The sequence below is a fragment of the Bufo gargarizans genome, chromosome 4, assembly GCF_014858855.1.
Source record: "Bufo gargarizans isolate SCDJY-AF-19 chromosome 4, ASM1485885v1, whole genome shotgun sequence".
Classification (NCBI taxonomy): Eukaryota; Metazoa; Chordata; class Amphibia; order Anura; family Bufonidae; genus Bufo; species Bufo gargarizans.
In genome coordinates this window covers 366,206,646-366,232,629 of record NC_058083.1, presented here as the reverse complement: position 1 = coordinate 366,232,629, position 25,984 = coordinate 366,206,646, and the positions used below count along the sequence as shown (strand labels likewise).

Sequence of the window (25,984 nt, the reverse complement as noted above, 5' to 3'; positions counted from 1 at the left end):
TCTCGGTTGGTGCAGACAATGATGCTAGAAGCACCCCAAGTGCTGAGAACAGTGGGGTGAGACAGGTATTGCTACATTTATGTGGCATTCTGACCAGTTTTCAAAAGTAAATTTCACATGGCCTTAATGCAGAGCCCAAATGACATCCCAACAGTAATATAGACTCCCATAATTAATACAGACCCCAGATCAGCCTCCAAATTTATACAGATCCCAGATCATTACAGAAATGTACCCCAGATCAGCTCACAAATTCATACAGTCCCCAGATTACACCCCAAAGCCACCTGAATTTACACAGACCTCATATCAGACCCCAAATTTATACAGACCACAGATTATACCCCAAATAAGCCCCCAAATTCATACAGACCCATATCGGAACCCAAATTTACACAGACCCCAGATCCATTGTTATTTGTTTGGTGTGGACTTTATTGTTTAATACATGTTCAATTCATGGGGAAGAGTATCTGCCTAAATTTGTACATGTGTCAGGACACCACCACCAATAAATTGTACTTCCAATTTTTTTTTCCTATATATGTTTTTTTATTGTTAAAATCTATAAAATATTTTTTAAACCCTTATTCTCATTACTATTAAATATAGTATAGTATACCCTCTAGTTTCCAGAAAGCTTTTTCCTTGCTGTTCTTTTTTTTTAATTATCCCTATACAGCGGTCCCTCAAGTTACAATGTTAATTGCTTCCAGGACAATCATGGTATGTTGAAACCAAGTTGAGTAATCGGTTCCACAGCCCCAAAATATCATCCAAGATAAGAGAAAATGAAGATTTAAGAAAAATAAGCAGATAACTAAGACAGATGAAGCATTTCCTTACATATAACAGTCAGGAATATCTGCTAACTAGCAACTAATACAGCTATTTTACCAGAGAAGTGGCCTTGATTGGTTGGGTCTGAGTCTAGTTTCAACTTACGATGGGTCAGAAAAGCCCATTGTATGTTGAAAATATTGTATCCTGAGGTCATTGTATCTTGAGGGACCACTGTATTATATTTGGAATTCACTGTATATTGTTAGTTATCTTTCAGACCTCTGTTAAAGGGTTTCTACCATCAGAATTACTGTTATGTAGTTGACTGACATTAGCGATGTGCTATTGTCAGCACTACATAACAGTGTGTGTTTTTTACATGTCTCCCTGCAGCCGTTCTGCTAAAATAAGCACTTTTATAATATGCTAATGAGCCTCTAGGTGCTATGTGGGCGTAGATTCAGCACCTAGAGGCTCCGTATACTCACCCTTTATCCCGCCCAGGTCCTCCGTTCTGCCCGCCCCGCTCCTCTTGATTGATGTCACGGGTCGCAGCGTCGCTGACTAAATCCCGTGCCTGCGCCGTCCACTTCTGTATTCGGCGCAAGCGCAGTGAGTGAAGGCCGAGCTCCTGGTGCCGACTTCCTCACTGTGATGTAGACGGCGCAGTGAGTAAGCCGGCACCAGGAGCGCGGCCTTAACTCACTGCGCCTGCACTGAATATAGAAGTGAACGGCGCAGGCGTGGGATTTCCTCAATGATGTATGGAACTTGGACATCAATCAAGAGGAGTGGGGCTCATTATCATATTATAAAAGTGTGTATTGTATGAGGCTCCAGTGTTTATATAGTAAATTGTTTTCCTGTTTCAGAGAGGATTGTGGTGCTTTGGGGGAAATGGACTACCATATGCTGAAAGTCTCAGTTCTGTTCCATCTGAAAAACTGGAAGTATACAGCCTACAGGCTTTATTGAAACATTCTAGGGTAACGTACATCTACTCTTTTCATTGACTACTATATTCACATTGAAATACAGATTGGATGGCAGTTTTTATTATTTATTATTGTGTAATTACAACACCAATTCCACAAAAGTTGAGACACAACTGTACTAAAATGTAAATAAATGTAAAAAAAAGAGAATGCAGTGATTTGCATATCTTATTTTATTTACCATAGCTCATTGAACACATATCAGATGTTATAAGACATTTTATCATTTCATGAAAAAAATTACCGTATCTAGTGAGTTGCGCCAAATATCTAATGCGACATTTTCCTAAATTCATACTTATTACAACAGTATTGCTTCCATGCAACACAATGTTTCTATTCATTAACAAAAAAGATCTTGAAATTGCAGAGGAAAGCACAAAACGTATAATATTTGGAAAGTTGCTATATTTTTCTATTTAGCTACATTGGAACAATAAACATGATTGGAAAACTGTATATACACTGTAATTAAATAGAACAGAAGACTCATATATGTTTAATAAAATGTCTAAGGCTACTTTCACACTGGGTCCGCTTGTGAGATCCGTTTCAGAGCTCTCACAAGTGGCCCAAAACGCATCAGTTCAGCCCCAATGCATTCTGAATGGATAAGGATCAGTTCAGAATGCATCAATTTGGCTGCGGGATGTAAGTCAATGGGGACGGATCCGTTTTCACTGACACAATATGGTGCAATTGAAAACGGATCCGTCCCCCATTGACTTTCAATGTAAGTCAAGATCCATTTTGAATTAGACTTTTTTTTAATGAATAATGCAAACGGATCCGTTCTGAACGGATACAAGCGTTTGCATTATCTTTGCGGATCCATCTGTGCAGATACAAGACGGATCCGCACCGAATGCAGGTGTGAAAGTAGCCTAACTCTTGCTTCAGTTATTAACTGCTTTCTACAGTAGGTAAAAATTCTCATCTGACATTTTTTGTCATCATACATCTATAGATTTCTACCCATGTTGACAGTATAGTGTCAAACGGAGGGCTGCAGCTGCTGCAGAGAATATATCTGCTCCGCAAGGATTCTCAGAAAATACAAAGGGGTATAATGCGTGTAATTGGAAACCTGGCTTTACATGAGCATCTGCACTCAAGGATAGTGGATTCAGGTAGTGACAGCTTGATATTTCTAAAGTATGGCTTATAATTAGATGTATATTTTATAATTGTATCCTATTAACTTATCAGCCTTTAGTTTTGCACCCTACCAGAGATCCCCTTGCAAGGAAAATCCTGGGAACCTAAACAGACAAATAGCTCAGTTTCTATATTATTACCACACTTATGCTGTTTTATTCTGTTTTAATAGCTAGCTTTTTTAACTCCTACTTATTTCAGTGTAGAGCGACAGTGCATTGTGAAGAGCAAAATTATATACCACACAATATCAACCATGTGAAAAAATACCTGCATCTGTCAGATTTCTACCTATGAAACAGACTGACCTGTTCCATGTGCACTAAGCAGCTGAAGACATCTGTGTTGGTCCCATGTTTATATGTGCTCACATTGCGGAGATGTTTAAATATATGCCAATGAGCCCCTAGGAGCAACAGAGGCGTTGTCTTTACTCATAGAGGCTCTGCTCTCTCTGCAACTGCTGTGTAATCTGTACTATGTTTGACAGGGTCAGATGTGATCATGTTTTTACTGCCTTGCCCTGTCAATAAAGGTGGAGAAGTCATGGTAACATAGTAACATAGTTTATAAGGCTGTAAAAAGACATTTGTCCATCCAGTTCGGCCTGTCATCCTGCAAGTTGATCCAGAGGATGGCAAAATAAAAAACTTATGCGGTAGGAGCCAATTTTCCTCATTTTAGGGGAAAGAAATTCCTTCCCGACTCCAATCAGGCAATCAGAATAACTTCCTGGATTAACGACCCCTCTCTAGTAGCTATAGCCTGTAATATTATTACATTCCAGAAATACAGTATTTTTCGCCCCATAATGCCCCTGCGTCTTATGGGGCGAATGCTGGCATTTTATATCGCAGTCTGTGATGTATCAGCTGGAGGGGGAGGGAGGAGGGGCCGGTGTCATGCAAATATGGCGGGGCCGGGGTGGTCACTGTACTCGGCCCCGCCGCTCACTCACTTCCTTAATGCCTAAACCTTTAATAATAACTTTAATTGAAGTTCCGATCCCCAGCCCAATCTGTACTACTTACTAAATGTCCTGTAGCAGGCAGAGCAGGGCGGCCGGCCGTAACTCACTGACGCCACGTGCCTGCGCCGCCTACTTCATTCATAAAGTAGGCTGCGCAGGCATGTGACTTCAGTGAGTTACGGCCGGCCGCCCTGCTCTGCCTGCTACAGGACATTTAGTAAGTAGTATAGATGGGGCTGGGGATCGGAACTTCAATTAAAGTTATTATTATAAAAGGTTTAGGCAATAAAGCAGTGAGTGAGTGGCGGGGCCGAAGTACAGTGACCGCACCGGCCCCACCGCATTTGCATGACACCGGCCCCTCCCACAAGTTTAGCTCCGGTATATTAGGGCATCTGTGGATGCCACTATTATGGGGTGGGGGATATGTGGATGGCACTGTTATGGGGTGGGGGATCTGTGGGTGACACATATATAGCAGTGCCATCCACAGATCCACCCCCCATAACAGTGCCATCCACAGATCCCCCTCCCTAACAGTGGCATCCACAGCTCACCCCCCATAACAGTGCCATCCACAGATCCCCCCATAACAGTGCCCCCTCAGATCCCCCCCATAACAGTGCCATCCACAGCTCCCCCATAACAGTGCCATCCACAGATCCACCCCCCATAACAGTGCCATCCACAGATCCCCCTCCCTAACAGTGGCATCCACAGCTCACCCCCCATAACAGTGCCATCCACAGATCCCCCCATAACAGTGCCCCCTCAGATCCCCCCCATAACAGTGCCATCCACAGCTCCCCCATAACAGTGCCATCCACAGATCCCCCCATAACAGTGCCATCCACAGATCCCCCCCATAACAGTGGCATCCACAGATCCCCCATAGTAGTGTCATGCACAGACCACCATTCGTTCAAAACCCACCAAAAGCACACCTTTTGGTTAAAAATATTTTTTTTCTTATTTTCCTCCTAAAAAACCTAGGTGCGTCTTATGGGCCGGTGCATCTTATAGGGCAAAAAATATGGTACATCCAGGCCCCTCTTGAATTCCTTTATTGTACTCACCATCACCACCTCCTCAGGCAGAGAGTTCCATAGTTTCACTGCTCTTACCGTAAAGAATCCTCTTCTATGTTTGTGTACAAACCTTCTTTCCTCCAGACGCAGAGGATGTCCCCTCGTCACAGTCACAGTCCTGAGGCTAAATAGATGATAGGATAGATCTCTGTACTGACCCCTGATATATTTATACATAGTAATTAGATCTCCCCTCAGTCGTTTTTTTTTCTAAACTGAATAACCCTACGTTTGATCATTTTTCATTGTATCTACTAATTCCAGTTATTACTTTAGTTGCCCTCCTCTGGACCCTCTCCAGCTCTGCTATGTCTGCCTTGTTCATAGGAGCCCAGAACTGTACACAGTACTCCATGTGTGGCCTGACCAGTGATTTGTAAAGTGGTAGGACTATGTTCTCATCACGGGCATCTATGCCCCTTTTGATGCAACCCATTATCTTATTGGCCTTGGCAGCAGCTGCCTAACACTGTTTTTTACAGCTTAGCTTGCTGTTCACTAAAATTCCTAGGTCCTTTTTCATGTCAGTGTTACCCAGTGTTTTAGTATGTACGGGTGAGTTGCATTATTCCTTCCCATGTGCATAACCTTACATTTGTCAGTGTTAAAGGGTTTCTGTCACTCCAATTTTCGCTATTAAACAGGCTGACATTATAGATGTGAAAATGTCACCTGAATTTAACTCTGCATTTCTTTTATTTAAGTATGCCCCCATTTTCGTGTAATTTTAACTTGTATTATATGCAAATGAGCCTCTAGGAGCAGGGGGAGCGTTGACGGCTTTCTCACTGCGCCGAATACTGAACGGGACGACGCAAAAGCGAGATTTACTCGGCAAACGGGGCCAGCAGGAGAACTAATGCTGGCCTGGCCCTGTCAATCAAGACAGAAGGGTGTGGAAATGAGGTGGGCGAACATAGCCTCTAGGAGCAGGTGCAGCGCTCCACCTGCTCCTAGAGTCTCATTTGCATATAATAAAAGTTAAAATTACATGAAAACCCTCTTAAGGACATAGGGCTTAAGGACATATCCTGGTACTTAAGGACACAGGGCGTACGCGCGGCGATCGGAACCCCGTGCCTGCTCAAATCATTGAGCAGGCACTTGGGGCAAATGTGCCGGGGGGTCCTGTGAGACCCCCCCCTTCCCATGTATGCGATCTGCGTTTCCGGGTTATTCGGGTCTCTGAAGACCCGATAACCCGGAACAGGATGTTTATGGTGGTGTGATTTAACCCCATCAATCACCATCCAGCGATCCTGAGTGGTGATGGTGACATCACCATCCAGCGATCCTGAGTGGTGATGGTGACATCACCACTCAGGATCGCTTCTGATTGTCACCCCATCTGTGCCCCAGCACCCCCCACCAGGTACATGGGGAAAGCATAGGGAAAGTTTGGGTTAGGCAGGGGGAAAAAAAGGGAAAGTTAGTTTGTGAACTTTTATTGCATGACCCTAGGTTAGGGTGTCTGGGGTCCACAGCACAGCTGTGTGACCCTAGACCCCCCAGGGGTGCTGCTGCTTGCCCCCCCCCCCCCCACTTTTTTGGGGTGCAGTTTTTTTTTTGTGTACGCTGACTGTGGCCGGCACTCTTAGCGTACGGCCACTGTTAGCGCATCGCACACCCCATCGCTGTTCAACTTCGGACGGTTGATCAGCGGTTTTGAAAAAAATTTTCCACATTTTTTGCCCTTTTTTTTATTTATTTTTTTATATTTTTTTCTGTTAGTTTTAGGGTGAGTTCGTGAACACCCGTGCCCCCACACACACGCACACTAAATAAAGATTTACACACACGCACATATACACACAGACACACAGTCTCCTATGGCCTGCCGGACGTTCTCGGCCGAGGAGGCATACGCCCAGCTTGCCTCCGACTCTGAAAGTCATAGTGAGGACAAGGATGACCCCAAATTCCTGTTGTCATCCGCGTCCTCCTCATCATCTAGCTATGATAATGAGCCCCCAAGGCGGCGGAGACGCCGCCAGGCGGAGCGAGGGGGCCGCCATGTTAGGGACCCTGTGGCCCACACTAGTACGAGCAGCTCTGGGGCTCATACTGGTTTCCCGGCCCACCAGTTAAATCCACCGGAGCACCCTGCCGGTGAACTTGTCTGGTGTAGCCCAGAGCGATACGAGCCCGTGATTCCTGATTTGGTAGGCCAATCAGGAATCCAGATTTCCACAGTGGGCTACACTGAAAATGACTTTTTTTGTCATTTTTTCAGTGACCCACTGGTAAATCTGATGGTGGAGCAGACAGACCTGTACACCCAACAGTTAGTTGCTCAACACCTGGGCTCCTTTTTGGCAAGGCCCGGTGGCTGGGCTCTGGTCAGTGCAGCCGAAATGAGGACATTTTGGGGCCTCGTGCTGCATATGGGCCTGGTCAAGAAACCCAGTGTCAGGCTGTACTGGAGTGGGACGTCCTATACCAGACCCCACTTTACAGTACGGACATGACACATTTCCGGTTTGAGGCCATCCGGAAATGTCTGCATTATTCCGATAATGCAGCATGTCCCCCCCGAGGTGATCCTGCCTATGACCGTCTATATAAGATACGGCCGGTCATTGATCACTTTGGGGCCAAATTCATAGAGGCCTATATACCTGGAAGGGAGGTCGCGGTTGATGAGTCTCTCATTGCGTTCAAGGGGAGACTCATTTTCCGCCAGTATGTGCCCTCCAAGTGGGCGAGGTATGGGGTGAAGCTATACAAAATTTGTGAGAGTACCTCAGGGTACACTTACAAATTTTGTGTATACGAGGGGCGAGATTCCCGGATTCAACCCCCAGAATGTCCCCCCACTCTGGGAGTTACCGGGAAACTTGTGTGGGACCTTATGTACTCATTGCTGGATAAGGGTTACCACCTTTACGTGGATAACTTTTATACCAGTATCCCCTTCCAGTCCCTTGCCGCCAGATCCACGTCCGCTTGTGGGACCGTGAGGAAAACCTCCCTGCCCACCCCCTACCGGTACCTATCCCCAGGGGTGAGACCCGTGCCCTTACCACTGGAAACCTGTTGCTGGTCAGGTATAAGGACATGTCCTTATGCTGTCCACAATTCATGGTAACGGCATCACCCCTGTCCCTGTGCAAGGTACCGCAGCAACGTTCCTCAAGCCCGATTGTATCGTCGACTACAATCGGTATATGGAGGAGTTGATCTCTTGGATCAAGTCCTCAAGCCATATAACACCATGCGCAAAACCCGGGCATGGTACAAAAAAGTTGCAGTCTACTTGGTACAGGTTGCCATGTACAACTCTTTTGTGCTGTCCCAGAGCGCTGGCAGCACAGGGACATTCCTCCAGTTCTATGAGGCAGTCCTCAAGGCCCTGATCTTTTCGGACCGGGAAAGAGCAGGCCGGAGTACCTCGGGAACTGTAGGCGCCCGGATCGCCCCTGGCCAACACTTTCCAGGTGTGGTCCCCCATACTGTGCAGAGTGTGTTGCAGGAGGGGGATATGGAAGGACACCACTACTCAGTGTGACACGTGCCCCGATCATCCGGGCCTCTGCATTGACGGTTGCTTCAGGGAGTATCACACTTCCATGGAGTACTAAATTTATATCCCAATTTAGCACTGGCATCAGACACTGGTTCTCAGACTTGAAACACAAAAAAAAACTAAAATAATAGTATCGCCGCGTCGGTAATAATCTCCTCTATAAAAATACCCCATGACCCAACCCCCCCCCCCCCCCAATTAACACAGTAAAAAAAATAGGTGCAAAAAAAGAATTCTTTTGTCACCTTACATAAAAAGTTTAATAGCAAGCGATAAAACAGTCATATAGCCCCCAAAATAGTGCCAATAAAACCATCCGCCCATCTCGCAAATAATGAGCCCCCACATAAGATAATCGGATTTAAAAAAAAAATGACACTTTTTTTGGTATCAAAATGTTTTTGTATCAAAAAGGATAATATAGTAAAAAAAAAAATAATTGTAAAAAAAAGACTTATTAGGTATCGCCGCATCCATAAGAATCTCCTCTATAAAAATATCCCATGACCTAACCCCCCAGATTAACACGGTAAAAAAAAAAAAAAAAAAAAAAAAGTGCCAAAACTGCTAGTTTTGGCACTTTTCCATTTCAATCCGTTTTTTTCTGGTAACAAAACAAGGGTTAACAACCAAACAAAAGTTAAAATGTATTACCCTGATACTGCAGTTTACAGAAACACCACATTTGTGGTCGTAAATGACCGTGGGGATCAGAAACTTTTAAAATGCCGATTTGCACCCCCCCTGCACCCCTGCATGATTTATGTGGGCGGGTGGTGCAGGGGGGGGGTGTCGCGGGCGTTGCGGGAGGCGAGTGATGCGGCAGGCGGGATCGTGATACCCCGCTCGCCTCCCCTTGAAAATTCGTTGGCTTCTAGTGGTTATACTAGAGTGTCAGCACATTGCTGACACCCTGGTATAAACGGCTGACATCTGTGCAGATGTCAGCCGTTTAACCCTTTCCATACCGCGGTCCGTATGGACCGCGGTATGGAAAAGGTTAACTATCATCAGTCAGGGAGCTCCCTCCCTCTCCCATCGGGGGGCTGCTGTGCCTTTGCAGCCCCCCGATGGAGAGGGAGAGAGCCCCCCGCAGCCCCGTGCTCACCCTTTCCCGTCTGCGAAGTTGTGGCAGACGGGGAAGGTTCCCATGGCAAAAGGACGCCTTCTCAGGCGTCCTGCTGTCCATGGTGCAGAACAGATCTATGCTAAAAGCATAGATCTGTGCAGTGTAAGTAAAATACAGTACAGAACCCTATATAGTGTTCTGTACTGTATTATACAGACATCAGACCCACTGGATCTTCAAGAACCAAGTGGGTCTGGGTCAAAAAAATGTTTAAAAAAAAAACATTTATCACTGAATAAAAATTAAAAAAAAAAAAATACACTACACATAAAAACTATGAGAAAATTGAAATTTTGCCCACCTTACTTCCCAAAAAAGGTAATAAAAGTGATCAAAAAAGTCGCATGTACGCCAAAATAGTACCAATCAAACCGTCATCTCATCCCGCAAAAATCATACCCTACCCAAGATAATCGCCGAAAAAACTGAAAAAACTATGGCTCTTAGACTATGGAAACACTAAAACATGATTTTTTTTGTTTAAAAAATGAAATCATTGTGTAAAACTTACATAAATAAAAATAAAGTATGCATATTAGGTATCGCCGCGTCCGTATCGACCGGCTCTATAAAAATATCACATGACCTAACCCCTCAGATGACCACCGTAAAAAAAGAAAAAGAAAAACGGTGTAAAAAAAGCCATTTTTTGTCATCTTACGTCACAAAAAGTGTAATAGCAAGTGATCAAAAAGTCATATGCACCCCAAAATAGTGCCAATCAAACCGTCATCTCATCCCGCAAAAATGAGACCCTACTTAAGATAATCGCCCAAAAACTGAAAAATCTATGGCTTTAAGACTATGGAGACACTAAAACATTTTTGGGGTTTTAAAAATGAAGTCATTGTATAAAACTTACATAAATAAAATAAATTGTATACATATTAGGTATCACCGCGTCCGTGACAACCTGCTCTATAAAATTACCACATGATCTAACCTGTCAGATGAATGTTGTAAATAACAACAACAAAAAAGTGCCAAAAAAGCTATTTCTTGTTACCATGCCGCACTAAAAGTGTAATATAGAGCAAGTAGAGTTTCTACTCTAGGGGTGCATCAGGGGGGCTTCAAATGGGACATGGTGTCAAAAAAACAGTCCAGCAAAATCTGCCTTCCAAAAACCGTATGGCATTCCTTTCCTTCTGCGCCCTGCCGTGTGCCCGTACAGCGGTTTACGACCACATATGGGGTGTTTCTGTAAACTACAGAATTAGGGCCATAAATAATGAGTTTTGTTTGGCTGTTAACCCTTGCTTTGTAACTGGAAAAAAAATATTAAAATGGAAAATCTGCCAAAAAAGTGAAATTTTGAAATTGTATCTCTATTTTCCATTAAATCTTGTGCAACACCTAAAGGGTTAACAAAGTTTGTAAAAATCAGTTTTGAATACCTTGAGGGGTGTAGTTTCTTAGATGGGGTCACTTTTATGGCGTTTCTACTCTAGGGGTGCATCAGGGAGCTTCAAATGGGACATGGTGTCAAAAAACCAGTCCAGCAAAATCTGGCTTCCAAAAACCATACGGCGCACCTTTCACTCTACGCCCCGCTGTGTGGCTGTACAGTAGTTTACGGCCACATATGGGGTGTTTCTGTAAACGGCAGAGTCAGGGCAATAAAGATACAGTCTTGTTTGGCTGTTAACCCTTGCTTTGTTAGTGGAAAAAATGGGTTAAAATGGAAAATTAGGCAAAAAAATGAAATTCTCAAATTTCATCCCCATTTGCCAATAACTCTTGTGCAACACCTAAAGGATTAACAAAGTTTGTAAAATCAGTTTTGAATACCTTGAGGGGTGTAGTTTATAGAATAGGGTCATTTTTGGGCGGTTTCTATTATGTAAGCCTCGCAAAGTTACTTCAGACCTGTAGTGGTCCCTAAAAATTGGGTTTTTGTAAATTTCTGAAAAATTTCAAGATTTGATTCTAAACTTCTAAGCCTTGTAACATCCCCCAAAAATAAAATATCATTCCCAAAATAATTCACACATGAAGTAGACATATGGGGAATGTAAAGTCATCACAATTTTTGGGGGTATTACTATGTATTACAGAAGTAGAGAAACTGAAACTTTGAAATTTGCTAATTTTTCCAAATTTTTGGTAAATTAGGTATTTTTTTATGCAAAAAAAATTATTTTTTTTTACTTCATTTTACCAGTGTCATGAAGTACAATATGTGACAAAAAACAATCTCAGAATGGCCTGGATAAGTCAAAGTGTTTTAAAGTTATGAGCACTTAAAGTGACACTGTCAGATTTGCAAAAAATGGCCAAGTCCTTAAGGTGAAATAGGGCTGAGTCCTTAAGGGGTTAAAGAGCTCAGACATGTGCTACTAAGTTAGATTAATGAGTGGAGTAGAGGTAGACTTTTTAAAGGCACAGTAACAGGTCTTTGAGAGCCAGAATTCTTGCTGTTTCTCAGGTGTTCAAATACTCATGTTCAGCAGTGCAAGACAAATACATTCTTTAAAAATCATACAATGTGATTTCCTGAAATGTATTTATTTATTCTGTCTCTCAGAGTGGGACTGCACCTACAATGTGAATTTCAGACCCCTCCATGATTTCTAAGTGGGAGGTTTGCAAAATCGCAGGGTGTTCAAATACTTTTGTTCCTCACTGTATAAAGAATATGTATTGAAACAGTGCACATATGATATAGGAACAGTTCATATATGCAGTGGTGCTTGAAAATTTGTAAACCCTTTAAAAATGTCTATATTTCATACATTGCGGGGGCGTGGCTTGGCCGCTGAGAGGAATGTCCGCTTGATCTCACAGCTCCTGCACCTCAGCGTATACAGAGAAGCTTCCCAGGGCTACGGACACTGCCTTCTCTAAGCCCGTATCGAAGCTGGACACCCTCCAGGACAAAATGGGCAAGTCAAAAAGGCAGCTTCCTAGGCTGCAGAGCGGAAACCTGGACGGCTTCTTTGAGTGGGGCCCAGCTAAAGATGGCGCAGGCTCCCGCGCCGGAATTCGTGCCTCATCTCCTCACGGCAGCGCGTCGCCGAGAAGCACCTCAAGATCCTCCTCACCCCCGCTGGAGCCCGATACCTTCTCCCTAACAGAAGCAGAGTTTCCTTCACTCCCACCGACTCCCAGCGACCTGGGGACTCCAGGGGCTACAGTTACACAGAACGGCGCCATTGCTAACCTGGCTGGGCTCTCTCCATCTTGCAGCCCCCAGAAACAAAAGCTGCGTATGGACTTATCATGCTCTCCTGAGGTCAGTACGGGAACATGGGCACAAGCGGTGGAGGCCCCCACAGTAATTCCTTTCAATGCATATCAGGCCTCAGATAAACCCTTATGTGAAGACTCCATGAAAAACATGCTGGTGGCTTTGCACCAGTCCCTGCGCGCAGATATGGCAGGGCTGATTAACCCTCTGGCATCCAAAATTAAAGAAACTTCAGATAAAATTTTACATGTGGAGAACAAGATGGCAGATTTTGCCACTTCACAAAATAACATTATAGATGCCCATAATGACTTAGCTGATGAACTGGAGATTATTAAGAGCAAATTAGCAGATATGGAGGATCGTTCCAGAAGGAACAATGTAAAATTTCGGGGCATTCCAGAAGAAATAGTGCCCCGAGACCTACAGGCGTATCTCAAGAGCGTTGTTACCAAGAATACCTGTCCCTGACATGATCATTGACAGGGCTCATAGACTTCCGAAGCCACCACATCTCATTGCTGATATTCCAAGAGACACGATAGCTCTGATCCATTTCTTCCACACTAAGGAAGCATTAATGTTAGCAGCTAGAAACTGCGACAAACTACCTGCTCCTTTTCAAACAGTCAGGCTTTTTGCTGATCTTTCCATGGCGACACTGAGACAAAGGAGAGAACTGCAACCGATCACCCTGGCCCTCAGGGATAATGATATTCAATATAAATGGGGTTACCCGCAGAAATTGCTGATCCGTAAAGATGGAAAAACCCACGTGGTGAAATCTGTATCAGATGGGCGAGAACTACTATTGTCTTGGGACATTCCTCTCCAGATGGAAAAAAGAGGGAATCGTAAACGGGATGATCAAGTACTTGCATCTGAAACTCAAGACGGTTGACTTCCTAAAACAGGACTTACAAAGATCCAGGTTGAACAAGAAGGAGTTGTTACCAGTATAGTACCACAGATCATCAGAAGTTCATTGGAATGGAGACAATATTGCATTCTTCATAAGGGGTCTGTTGTCTAACCTTTTTGTTTTAGGTGCGGGCTATATGCTGACGTACTCCGTATAGTTAAGGCTCCTCTCAGCCTCACCAGTGGACTTACGCCACCATTACTGCACAGACAGATCTGATTGTCTGGTGTTACATTACTTATTTTTCCCCTACTGTTTTCCCTTACCCACATATTTTCCCCGCCAATTGCCACTTTAACCATCTTTCTGTGGATATTTATATACTCTGCTTATTGTTAGGCAGTTGCCTATCGTTACTGAAGTTGGTTTGATAATCTTTGATTGTCTGTCTATCCGTGCTAAACTTGGTTCCTCACTCCACTCATATGGGTCTTAAAATTTTATCGCTGAACGCTAAAGGACTTAACTGTCAACAGACGAGATCATGTGTTTGGAAAGAGGCAACCAAAGCTGGAGCGGACCTTATCTGCATCCAGGAGACTCACTTACTACAGGCGGATGCTAAACGTGTGCATAATCGATCTTTTCCTTATGTATTACATTCTCATTTTAGCAAGAAATCTAGAGGGGTGTTCATAGCAGTCAAGAACTCAGTGGCCTTTACTACCATCTCCTCAAAAGTGGACTCCAACGGCCGATACATCATCCTGGTATGTTCTATTAACAACATCACGTACACCATAGTTAATATCTACGCACCTAACAATCGCCAAATTACTTTCCTGCGAAAATTACTGAAACAGCTAAACTCCTGGAAGCAGGGAAAAGTAATTGTCTGTGGAGACTTTAACTTGGTGATGGATCGGTCGTTGGACTCTTCCAACTTAACCCGGCGTTCTGGGGGTGATATGGCCTCTCTCTTTCACGCAGAGGGACTTATTGATGTGTGGAGAGCTCAACATAGCGTGGAAAGGGACTACACATTTTTCTCCACTCCTCACCTCTCATACTCGCGCATTGACATGTTTCTTGTAGATCAAACGACCTTACTGTATACAATTTCCTCTGACATTGGACTCATTCAATTGTCCGACCATGCCCCTATACTATTGACCCTAGAGGATCTATATCAGTTCCCACGTGCTCCCATATGGCGTAATGATACGTATTTATTTTCCAACCCTGAAACAATTATGAGATGTCTGCTGAGTTGCGGGAGTTTTTCACCTTCAATGATGGCTCTGTCGCGGATAAATACATCCTGTGGAAGACCCATAAGGCATTTATTCGAGGCTCCCTGATTAGATTGAAATGCAAAATAAAGAAAGTTAAAGAAAGGGAAATATCTCAGCTGCTTAAATCTATTGCAGACCTTGAAAATCGAAATAAGCTGTCACCCACAACTCAAATATCCTCCCTACTGAAAACAGAGAGGGACAAACTGGGAAGTCTGTTGTCTCGTGACTATTCCAGATCCCTGCTCAGATTGAAGTCGAGGTATTATGCTCAGGGGAACAAGCCTGGCAAACTATTGGCTAATCAACTTAAGGCTCAGCAAACCAAATCTAAAATCCCATTCCTCATACACCCGACATCTAAAGCGAAGTTACTAGATCCTAGAGACATCGCAGAACAATTCCGTACTTACTATCACAGCCTTTATAACCTTAAAGATACGGTTGCATTACCCGATAATTACCCTGAATTGGTGGAGAACTTCCTGACTCAATCTAATTTACCTACCCTCTCTCCCGACCAGCTCCTATCGTTAAATGCTCCCCTCACATCCTTAGAACTCCAAAAACTAATAGCCACTCTTCCCTCTGGTAAATCCCCAGGCCCGGACGGTTTGTCTAATGAGTACTACAAACATTTTCTTCCCGTATTATCCCCCTATATCCTGGATATTTTCAATCGAGCTCTTGAAGGAACCCCATTCCCACCTGAGATGCTCACGGCCCTTATAGTTACTCTACCAAAACCTGGAAAATCCCCAGACACTCCTCAAAATTTCAGACCAATCTCGCTACTGAATTCAGACATCAAACTTTTCGCCAAGTTGATAGCCAATAGATTGTCAGCTATACTCCCTTCCCTGATCAAAGATGACCAAACAGGATTTGTTAAAGGTCGTATTTCATCAGATAACACTAGAAGATTGATCAATCTGTTTGATCATGCTGAGCGTAATAATCTCCCAATGTTGGCGGTGACTCTAGACGCTGAGAAGGCATTCGACCGATTACATTGGTCATTCGCGTTCTCGGTCCTCCGTAAAATGGGTTTTAATGGCTGCATATTAAACGCTTTCTCTAGTCTATATGCCTCCCCTATGGCGAAAGTATGGGTTAATGGGGTGCTATCTGCTCCTTTCCAGATCGCCAATGGTTCCCGTCAAGGGTGTCCTCTGTCACCCCTCCTGTTCATTTTGGCTCTGGAACCTTTAGCTCAGCATATTAGGAGTGCTCCCCTTGTTCAAGGAGTAGATATTGGTGGAAGAGACCATAGAATCTCGCTATATGCAGACCAGTGGCGTACACAGAATCCATGGGGCCCCGGTGCGAAACTGATCCATGGGGCCCCCTCCCTGTCGCCCCCCCCCCCCCCAACCTGCCGCAAAAATTTACTTGGGCCGCCTGGATTGGGATTAATAATGCTCCGTGCCTCTCTGTGACCTTTTTACTACAAAATCACGGTGAGATAAAGTTGTCACTGTGATTTTGTAGCAAATAGATCACAGAGAGGCAAAGAGCATTATCAATCATGTTAATGCTCCGTGTCTCGGCTGTCCGGGACGGGGCATGGCTCTCTTTCAAGCAGCAGATTACCCGCACGGGATCCGCTCATGTGAAAGAGCCCTAAGCCCAATGCATGGCTACACTCACCCAGTCCTAACTAATAAAATCTGGTCCTACCTCATCCAGGGTGTCGCTGGCGTCGGCGTGTAGTCCGCTGGATCCAGAACAAGGTCCCTGTGGTGATACAGAAAAAAGAATAATCACATAAGGAAGGGATGGTGACTGCCTCTGTCAAATCACCAGCAGGGGGCGCTGTGCTGGCCTGTAACACTGAGCCATGCCAATGTATAGCATACATTTCCCCTAAGTGCTACTACACAGTACTAAAGCCCACCTTGTGGTCCCTTCAAAATAGTTATGTCCTCCTTGTGGTCCCTCACAGTAGTTATGGCCAGATGTGTCCCGCTTACAGTAGTTATGTCCAGATATGTGCCTCCTTACAGTAGTTATGGCCAGATATGTGCCTCCTCACAGTAGTTATGGCCAGATATGTGTCCCCCTCACAGTAGTTATGGCCAGATGTGTCCCGCTTACAGTAGTTATGTCCAGATATGTGCCTCCTTACAGTAGTTATGGCCAGATATGTGTCCCCCTCACAGTAGTTATGGCCAGATGTGTCCCGCTTACAGTAGTTATGGCCAGATATGTGCCTCCTCACAGTAGTTATGTCCAGATATGTGTCCCCCTCACAGTAGTTATGGCCAGATGTGTCCCGCTTACAGTAGTTATGTCCAGATATGTGCCTCCTCACAGTAGTTATGGCCAGATATGTGTCCCCCTCACAGTAGTTATGTCCAGATATGTGTCCCCCTCACAGTAGTTATGTCCAGATGTGTCCCGCTTACAGTAGTTATGTCCAGATATGTGCCTCCTTACAGTAGTTATGGCCAGATATGTGCCTCCTCACAGTAGTTATGGCCAGATATGTGTCCCCCTCACAGTAGTTATGGCCAGGTGTGTCCCGCTTACAGTAGTTATGTCCAGATATGTGTCCCCCTCACAGTAGTTATGGCCAGATGTGTCCCGCTTACAGTAGTTATGTCCAGATATGTGCCTCCTCACAGTAGTTATGGCCAGATATGTGCCTCCTCACAGTAGTTATGGCCAGATGTGTCCCCCTCACAGTAGTTATGTCCAGATATGTGTCCCGCTTACAGTAGTTATGTCCAGATATGTGCCCCCTCACAGTAGTGATGTCCAGATATGTGCCCCCTCACAGTAGTTATGTCCAGATATGTGCCCCCTCACAGTTGTTATGTGCAGATATGTGCCCCCTCACAGTTGTTATGTGCAGATATGTGCCCCCTCACAGTAATGTCCAGATATGTGCCCCCTCACAGTAATGTCCAGATATGTGCCCCCTCACAGTAGTAGTTATGGCCAGATATGTGTCCCTCTCAGTTACAGGGGGCAAAATTGAATATATATACAGCGGAGGCAAAAAGTTGAATATATACACAGGGGACAAATGGAATATATACAAAGGGGGCAACATGGATATATATATACAGGGGCCCTGTGTGTATATGTATATATATATATATATATATATATATATATTTTGCCCCCTCTGTATATAGGGCCCCTATGAAGGATTTGCTGCGATTCCCACTGGGCCAGATGCTCCCTGTGTTATAAAAAAAAAAAAAAAAAAAAAACGTACCTACTCTGAACCTGCTCTGATCCCGCCGTCTTGTTCATAATCCAGTCTTCTAAGGGTGCGGTGGCCGCGTCATCCCGTCAAGCAGCGTGATCCCGCGAGACCTGATGCGAGTGTCACGGGTCTGGAGAGAGGCACTGGCAGCAGCCCTGGATGGAGGAGGGGCCACCACGTAAGTTACTTACTGCGAGTGCGCAGTGCTGCACCACCGGCCAGGCACAGAGGCCGGGGCCCGACCGGCCATATCCTATTAAAACTTTTAAAATCTGCAGGCCCCAGCTGCCTTCTTGGGTACAGCACTACACTGCAGGGGCCAGGGGTCCACAGGCGGCCGGGCCCCCTAGAGTGCCGGGCCCGGTCGCAACTGCGACCGCTGCGACCCCTGTATGTACGCGCCTGATGCAGGCGACATTATCCTCACACTGTCAAGCCCCCTCCAGTCATTGAGAGCAGCCTTTGACATAATAGCACATTTTGGCACACTTTCATATTACAAAATCAATAATTCCAAGTCACAAGCTCTTTTACTTAATATTCCTCAGAAGGATGTTGGGGAGCTAAAGTCCCGATTTCCCCTTAGACTGGCAGGATTTGGAACTTCCATATTTGGGAATCAAGTTGACACACCCTTGCTCTCTCCTATATAAACAGAATTACGAACCCCTCCTTGAAACTATGTCATCCGATTTTTCCCTTTACACCATGAAAGATATATCATGGGTTGGTAGGGTAGCAGCGTTTCAAATGATGACGCTCCCTAAGTTAATTTATATATTTAGAGCTCTCCCTATCTCAGTTCCTGACCTGTTTTTTCGAAAGGCGCAGGCAATATTATCCAGGTATATTTGGAAATCGTCTAAACCCAGAATAGCCCAAAGGCAGCTTTTCCTAAGGAAAAGGGCGGGAGGGTTGGGATTACCTTGTATAAGTGACTATCACAAGGCCATTGGTTTGTCACTTGCAAGGGAATGGTGGGACAAGGAATGCAATAAAGCTTGGCATCAAATTGAATCTCACTCACTTAAGGAGGGCTCCTTAAGGGACTTACTGATTAGTATCTTGTGGAGCAGGAAGATTCCTGATCTTTCCCTCCGGACAGTAAAGCATGTAGGGAGACTCTGGTTACACTTTCACAACGCATATGCAGACTCCACTGACGCCTTATTTTTCCACTTAGATAACCGCTCTCTGGAGTGGATTTTGAAAGACATCAATTTATGCAGATGGCGTGATCAGGGATTCGAGAGAGTTTCTCACCCTTTTTGTTCTGAGGGTGTTCTCCCGTTTAATACTGCCCAACAGATGTTTCAGCTCTCAGCTGGAGAGATATTTAATTACCTCAGGGTTAAGCATTTATTGGAGTCTATCATTTCTAAGCCCCCTCCCACACATGTAGGGATCCTTCAACTTTATTGCTCCCGAAATTTGCTAAGAAAAGGGGCAACAGGGCGTATATACAAATATATGGGGGATAAATCTAAGTTCGCCAAATCCAAATCATTCCAGAAATGGGAGCAAGAACTAGGCCGTACGTTTTCTGAGGATAACTGGTCCTCTGCAATACGTTTCTTAACCTCTAACTTTAAATGTGTTACACATTATGAAGCTGGGGTTAAGACGCTCCTAAATTGGTACTTTACGCCCAAGAGGCTGCACATCATCTACCCTACTTCTTCTCCCCTGTGCTGGAGGGGTTGTGGAGGCGTGGGCTCATTGCTCCATATTCTGTGTACGTGCCCAGTTATCACTGGTTTCTGGGAACAGGTGTTTGTATTGCTGGGGGAATTATCTGGTCATGACATCTCCCCGTCTCCTGATCTTGCTCTTTTATTTCTGGGCATCCAGCGCATTCATCAACCATATAGGCCCATTGCGGGCCGCGTTTTGCTTGGTGCTAAATTGGTCATAACCCGTCATTGGAAAAAAGTGATCTCTCCTGATATTTCAGAGGTAGTAGCTGAATTAAATTACACTTGCCGTTATGAAAGGATGATTCCTCCCTCAATGCTCTCTCCTGCAAAATATAGATATACCTGGAATCCCTGGATAGTCCACTCAAAATTCTCCCAATAAGTGAACTTTATGAATCTTGCTTATGTGAGTAAGGGCGGATGGACACACTCTTAGATACCCCTTTATTTAGGTCCCTCCTGTAGCTCAGCCTACTGATATGACAGATCCGTTTACCATATTAGTTGTTTATGGTTTTTGTGTTCAAGTGAGAACTCTTAACTGACATGCCTCTGTCCATTTTGTAATATCAATGTGATATCAATCTAACTTACTTGATCCTGGTTTGTAACCTTTGTTTGTCACTGTTATGCCATACCTTCCATAATAATGGAAACTCTGTTAATGGAATTACCTCTTTGGTGGTTGTGCCCACCTTAACATGTATATGTATTGTCATGATATGCTGCTCCTTATATGAAAAACCTTTAATAAAAAAGGTTGAAATAAAAAAAAAATGTCTATATTTCTGCATAAATTTGTCCTAAAACTACATCAGATGTTCACAGAGGTCCTAAAAGTAGATAACGATAACCAAATCAAACAAATGAGTCAAAAATATTAGACTTGGCCATTTGTTTATAGAGGAAAATTATCTATGTGAACCTTTAGAATTAACAGATAATTTGAAGGTGAAATTAGAGTGGAATCAGGTGTTTTATTTATCGACCTATTTTATTTAACAAACAGGTATCTATCAAAGTCTGATCTTCAAAACACATGATTGTGTATCATGACATGAATGAAGGAGATTTCTCAGTACCTTAGAAGAACAGTTGTTCATGGTCATCGAACTGGAAAAGGTTTAAAAAATCTGTAAAAAGTGTTTCCTCCGCCATACCATAGTCAGACAGATTGTGTTGAAAGAGAGGAAATTCAAGACCGTTATCACCCTTCTCAGGAGTGGTTGTCCAACAAAGATCATGCCAATACCAAGGTGTGCAATAGTCTGCAAGGTCCAAATGGAACCCAAGGTAACCTCTAAGCTATGAGTCATCCATTAGGGCAGGGGTCAGCAACCTCCAGCACTCCAGGTGTTGTGAAACTACATCTCCCATCATGCACAGTTGCTTGGCTGTTCTCTGAACTTCCACAGAAGTGAAAAGAGCATGCTGGGAGTTGTAGTTTCACAACAGCTGGAGTGCCGAAGATCCCTGCATTAGGAGGACACTGAACGTTGGTGTACATTGCAGGATTGCAAAGAGAAAGTTGCTGCTGACCAAAAAGTACATTGTTGTCTGTCTGCAGTTTGCTAAAGATCACCCGGACAAGCCATGAGTCTGTTGCAGACATGTTTTATGGATGGATGAGACCAAAATATAACTTTTTGATTTAAATGAGAAGTGTTATATTGGAAGAAAAGAAACAATGCATTCCAGTATAAAAACCTCATCCTATCTGTAAAACATGAAGGTGGTAGTATCTTGGTTTGGGCCTGTTATGCTGCATCTGGTATATGTTAGGACACCTGTCCATGAGCTGAATCTCAAGAGAACGTTGGTCATGCAACAAGACAATGACCTTAGGCACACAAGTCATTTTTCCAAAGAATGGTTTAAGAAGAATAAAGTTAAAGTTTTGGAATGGCCAAGTCAAAGTCCTGAACTTAATCCAATAGAAATGCTGTGAAAGGACCTGAAGCGAGCTGTTCATGGGAGGAAACCCACCAACATAACAGAGTTTAAACTGTTTTGTATGGAAGAATGGACTAAAATTACTCAAAGCTGATGCACAGGTCTAATCTACAGTTACTGGAAAATTTTAGCTGCAAGGGGGTCACAAAAGATACCAGAAGCAAAGGTTCACATACTTACCATATGTGATATTGGATTATTTTTTATTAATAAATAAATGACCAAGTCCAATATTTTTGACTCATTTTTTATTTGGTTATCTATCTACTTTTAGAATTTATGTGAAAATGTGATGTAATTTTATGTCAAATTTATGTAGAAATATTATTAATATAGACATTATTGAAGGGTTCCTAAACTTTCAAGCGCCACTGTCTCTATGCTGCAAATGTAATAAAATAGCAGTAAAACGTTTATTGTAAATGTATTATGCTTGCAATGTATATATTTAAATTTTTCCTACAGTATGATATATTTTTTTATATTTTTGATCAAATTAAAACTAGTCTGCCTTCTCCTATCACTTTTATTCTTTACTCAATGTAGATACACGTTAGTGGCTCATAACCTCAAATCATCTAAAACTACTCATGCATTTAAAACAATATGACACCAATTAGTCATAAGAGAGATGATTTACTGGTATATGATTATGCCATCAGCTTACCTGAGTAGTTTCTAAGGTAGTAGAGCTACTGTGTGATGTAGCGAGTATTTATGGCAATATTTTAGAATGCTTCCACTAACCTGTTGAAGAGACTGGTCTGAGGTAGCCCTGACAATCTGAAAATCCGTGGTTACACCGCAGCTTACTCTGAGGTGTACAGTAATGGAGTCTCAGGCTATACATATATGCAGTGTTTGCAGTGTAGTAATGGTACTTTTTGAAATCCCAGTCACATCGGGGAATATTCTAACAAAAAGAGAAAAGCATGGATCGCACATCCACATACGTTGATCTGTTGTTGCTTCGCTTCTCAGTGTAATTAGTAGTATACAATGCTGTAATCTACATACAGATCCCTTTAAAATAAATGCAATAATATCTTAAAAGCTGTATTCTATGTTCACTCAGGTTCATTTAGGAAATGTAATTATACTGTATTTGAACAATTCATTGAAAAAACTATACAATAAAGCGGACATCTGGAAGAGAGTGAATACTTTCAGGGCTGATTCATGTGACTGTGCTTGGTGTGGGAACATGGACCATGTGTCGGCAGCATCTCCCGTACCGACCGCGGTTCTCCTGACCCGAACTGGCAACATCATAGTGTTTTATGATACAATCAGTCCCTATCTGATTGCAAGTCTGTTGTAGTGTATGTATGTCATCATGTAGATGGTGATCATATAGGAACTGACTGTATCATAAAACACTATGATGTTGTCAATTCGGGTCAGGGGAGCCATGGTTGATCCTGAAGATGTGGCTGAAATAGTCCTATGAATCAGCATTTACACAGGAATACATATGGTGCTATACATATTAACTTATATCAGTGTTTCATATATTGTAATGAACAGGTGGCAGTAAACCCACAGCATCACTGCAGTTCAGTCTATGTACAATAGTGATATAGAACATGAGATTATACTTTTCACACATTTCTTCTATTGCTAGAATAGTATAGTTATTTTGAGTAGTGATGCCATACAGCAGACTCATAACAGGCTCCCCACTGAAATAATTAGAAGTGTATGTATTAGGTTGATGAATGACCAATTCTAGTATGTGTTGTATGTCCTATTTCTTTGTTTCTTAAGGCTGGATTTCTTTGCTGGCGGAAGCAATGAAATCTCCTTATGTCATTCAGACATCACATGCTGCAAGAGCATTGGCTAATTTGGACCGGGATACGGTTAGTGAAAAATACCCTGATGACGTTTATGTGCTTTACCCACAACACAGGACAAGGTAAAAGTATGAAAGTAAGATATTTTTTAAGTGAAATCCATACATAAATTGTTACGAAAACCTACTTAAAAAGCAGTTCACCTTCTTCTCTAACTTCCAGCATTCTGCTCTTATCACAAAAAATATTAGATGGCACTTCTGCCAAGTGGGTACCCATTTCTCTGTGTCCATATTCCTTAATATGGCATGTCCATATGCCCTTATGAGACAGTCCTTTTCCTGTACAATTGTTTAAGCATATTAGGGGGAATTTATCACAACCTGCACTACTGAGTTCTGGCTTCAAGAAGCTGCAAACAAGGGACCTGAATATTTTGGGGGGCTACTTGCTAAAAAAATTGCTACTTTTTGCATTTTTACACCACTCATTCCTGTGTGTTTAGGTATGTTAATGACACTCCAGATTTATCATTGGGGGCCACAAATTAACTCTAGTAGAGGGGTAACATAGAAAAATTAGATTAGAATTTGTAAACAAAAGTGTTAGGCTTCAAGGTACACCAAATTATGGGGAGAACTTATAAACACCACTTTATTATATTCTCTGAGCTGCAGGTGAATGTGCTTAAGTTATGATGAGACGCATCTTCCATCCGTGAGCCTTGATTAATTCTACAGAAGCTCCGAACTGCCGTAGATTTCAGACTGGCACAATGGAAGATAAATATTGTAGGCCAGCTGACTCCTCCTCCATGCCTCACAATTTCCTGAGGGGGGCATAGAAGTGCAACTTGTGCCTAGATATAAAAAGTCGCAAACATGAAGTTTGCACCTTTTTTAGGCCAGAAAACTGGAGACACAGTTGCCTTGATCCAGTTTTTGCCACACTCCTTCTAAAACTGCAGCATTTTAGCAGTGTTTTTGGAAGACCATGGCAAGCACTGTATCCTTGCTGCAACTCATGAACAGGTGATTTTACTGGAGCTTTTCCCATCAGGTAAGGCTGATAGAAAGTAAAATTAAGCTTGGGAAAAGTATTCCTGAGTTATACTTACAGACCGGATTATAAGGAGGGCATCTGGGGTGCATGACTTTAGTCTCCATTAAAATGGGCCCAGCAACTTGACCAGGGGTGTTACTGTGCCAGGATAGCAACCTAACCCTTTCTGACTTAGTGCATCAGTCTTAAAACATGTTCGTTTCATCATACCACTATACTGGCATTTTCTTACAGTCCACTTCAGACCTGTGACCTACAGTGCACTCACCTTGGTGCAGGCCCACGCAATGCAGTAATGTCAACATGACTGGTGCTAGTGGTCGATCCTGAGGACAAAGAAGGAGCATAGGGTTATCAGACCTGAGGACCAGAAGTTTATAAAGAACCAGGCAGCTGAGCAGAAAAACTAAGTGGCCGCTCCTGCTGCCATGGCTTAGGAGAAGATGAAACCGGTGGGAGAATGATGCCTGAAGTCAAATATAATGCCATACCGTGTCTAAACACTGGGTATATAGCAAAATTGGGGGGCAGAACAATATGGGCAACCTCAGCACAAAGCATGAAAAAGCCTACATCTTGAACCTTACTGCTTTGCTGGACAAGCAGAAGTGTGCGCATGATTGCAGTCTGTGCCACTCTCCCTGGGCAAAGTGAGTGCCCATTCACCTTAAACCTAGGAAGTATACCATGAAGAAAGGCTCTTTATTACCACATCATTATTTCCACATGCTAATGAACCATGCTTCCTATTCTGCAGACTATAATTATCACTTGGCTTTTTATTAGCAGGTACAGTACAGTGATGTGTAGTAGAAATCTGTGCAGTTGGCTAATGTGACTTTGAGATGAACCCTGCCCTGGCAGCTTTGTGTGCCCCTGTCACAACTATTCTAGGATGTGACAATACAACAGTATTTGCTGACTGAGGATGGATGTGACCATGTCTCAACTGTGTGGAGGGGACACAGTCAGAAGGTTAGAGATATTGTTGCCAATCAGAGATAATGGTTCTTCTGTTTGGTTACTGAAACAAAAACAAACTACAAGACCGCTATACAGTCATCAAATAACAGACACCAATAGAACCCAACTGCCTTCGTTGACTATAGTGGGATCCATTGGGTTCCATTATATTGCCTGACATCTTTGATGGAATCTGCATCGGCCGAAATGGGCCATTCCAGCCAACTTTGTTCTCATGTGTATGGTCTGCATTAGGCTCTAAGAATACAACAATACAACAATTGCTTTCTATAAAACAGC

General features: G+C 43.3%; 1 protein-coding gene across 2 annotated transcripts in view; it reads left to right on the top strand.

Annotated features, from left to right (window-relative positions):
- The window catches only part of SERAC1 (serine active site containing 1), a 284,627-nt gene that overhangs the window by 147,643 nt on the left and 111,000 nt on the right, over window positions 1-25,984 (top strand). For both annotated transcript variants that reach the window (XM_044289309.1, XM_044289308.1), the window contains exons 9-11: window positions 1,656-1,769; window positions 2,746-2,908; window positions 23,631-23,781. In XM_044289309.1, the coding sequence (XP_044145244.1) occupies window positions 1,656-1,769; window positions 2,746-2,908; window positions 23,631-23,781 (428 nt within the window). The remainder of the gene's footprint in view (window positions 1-1,655; window positions 1,770-2,745; window positions 2,909-23,630; window positions 23,782-25,984) is intronic.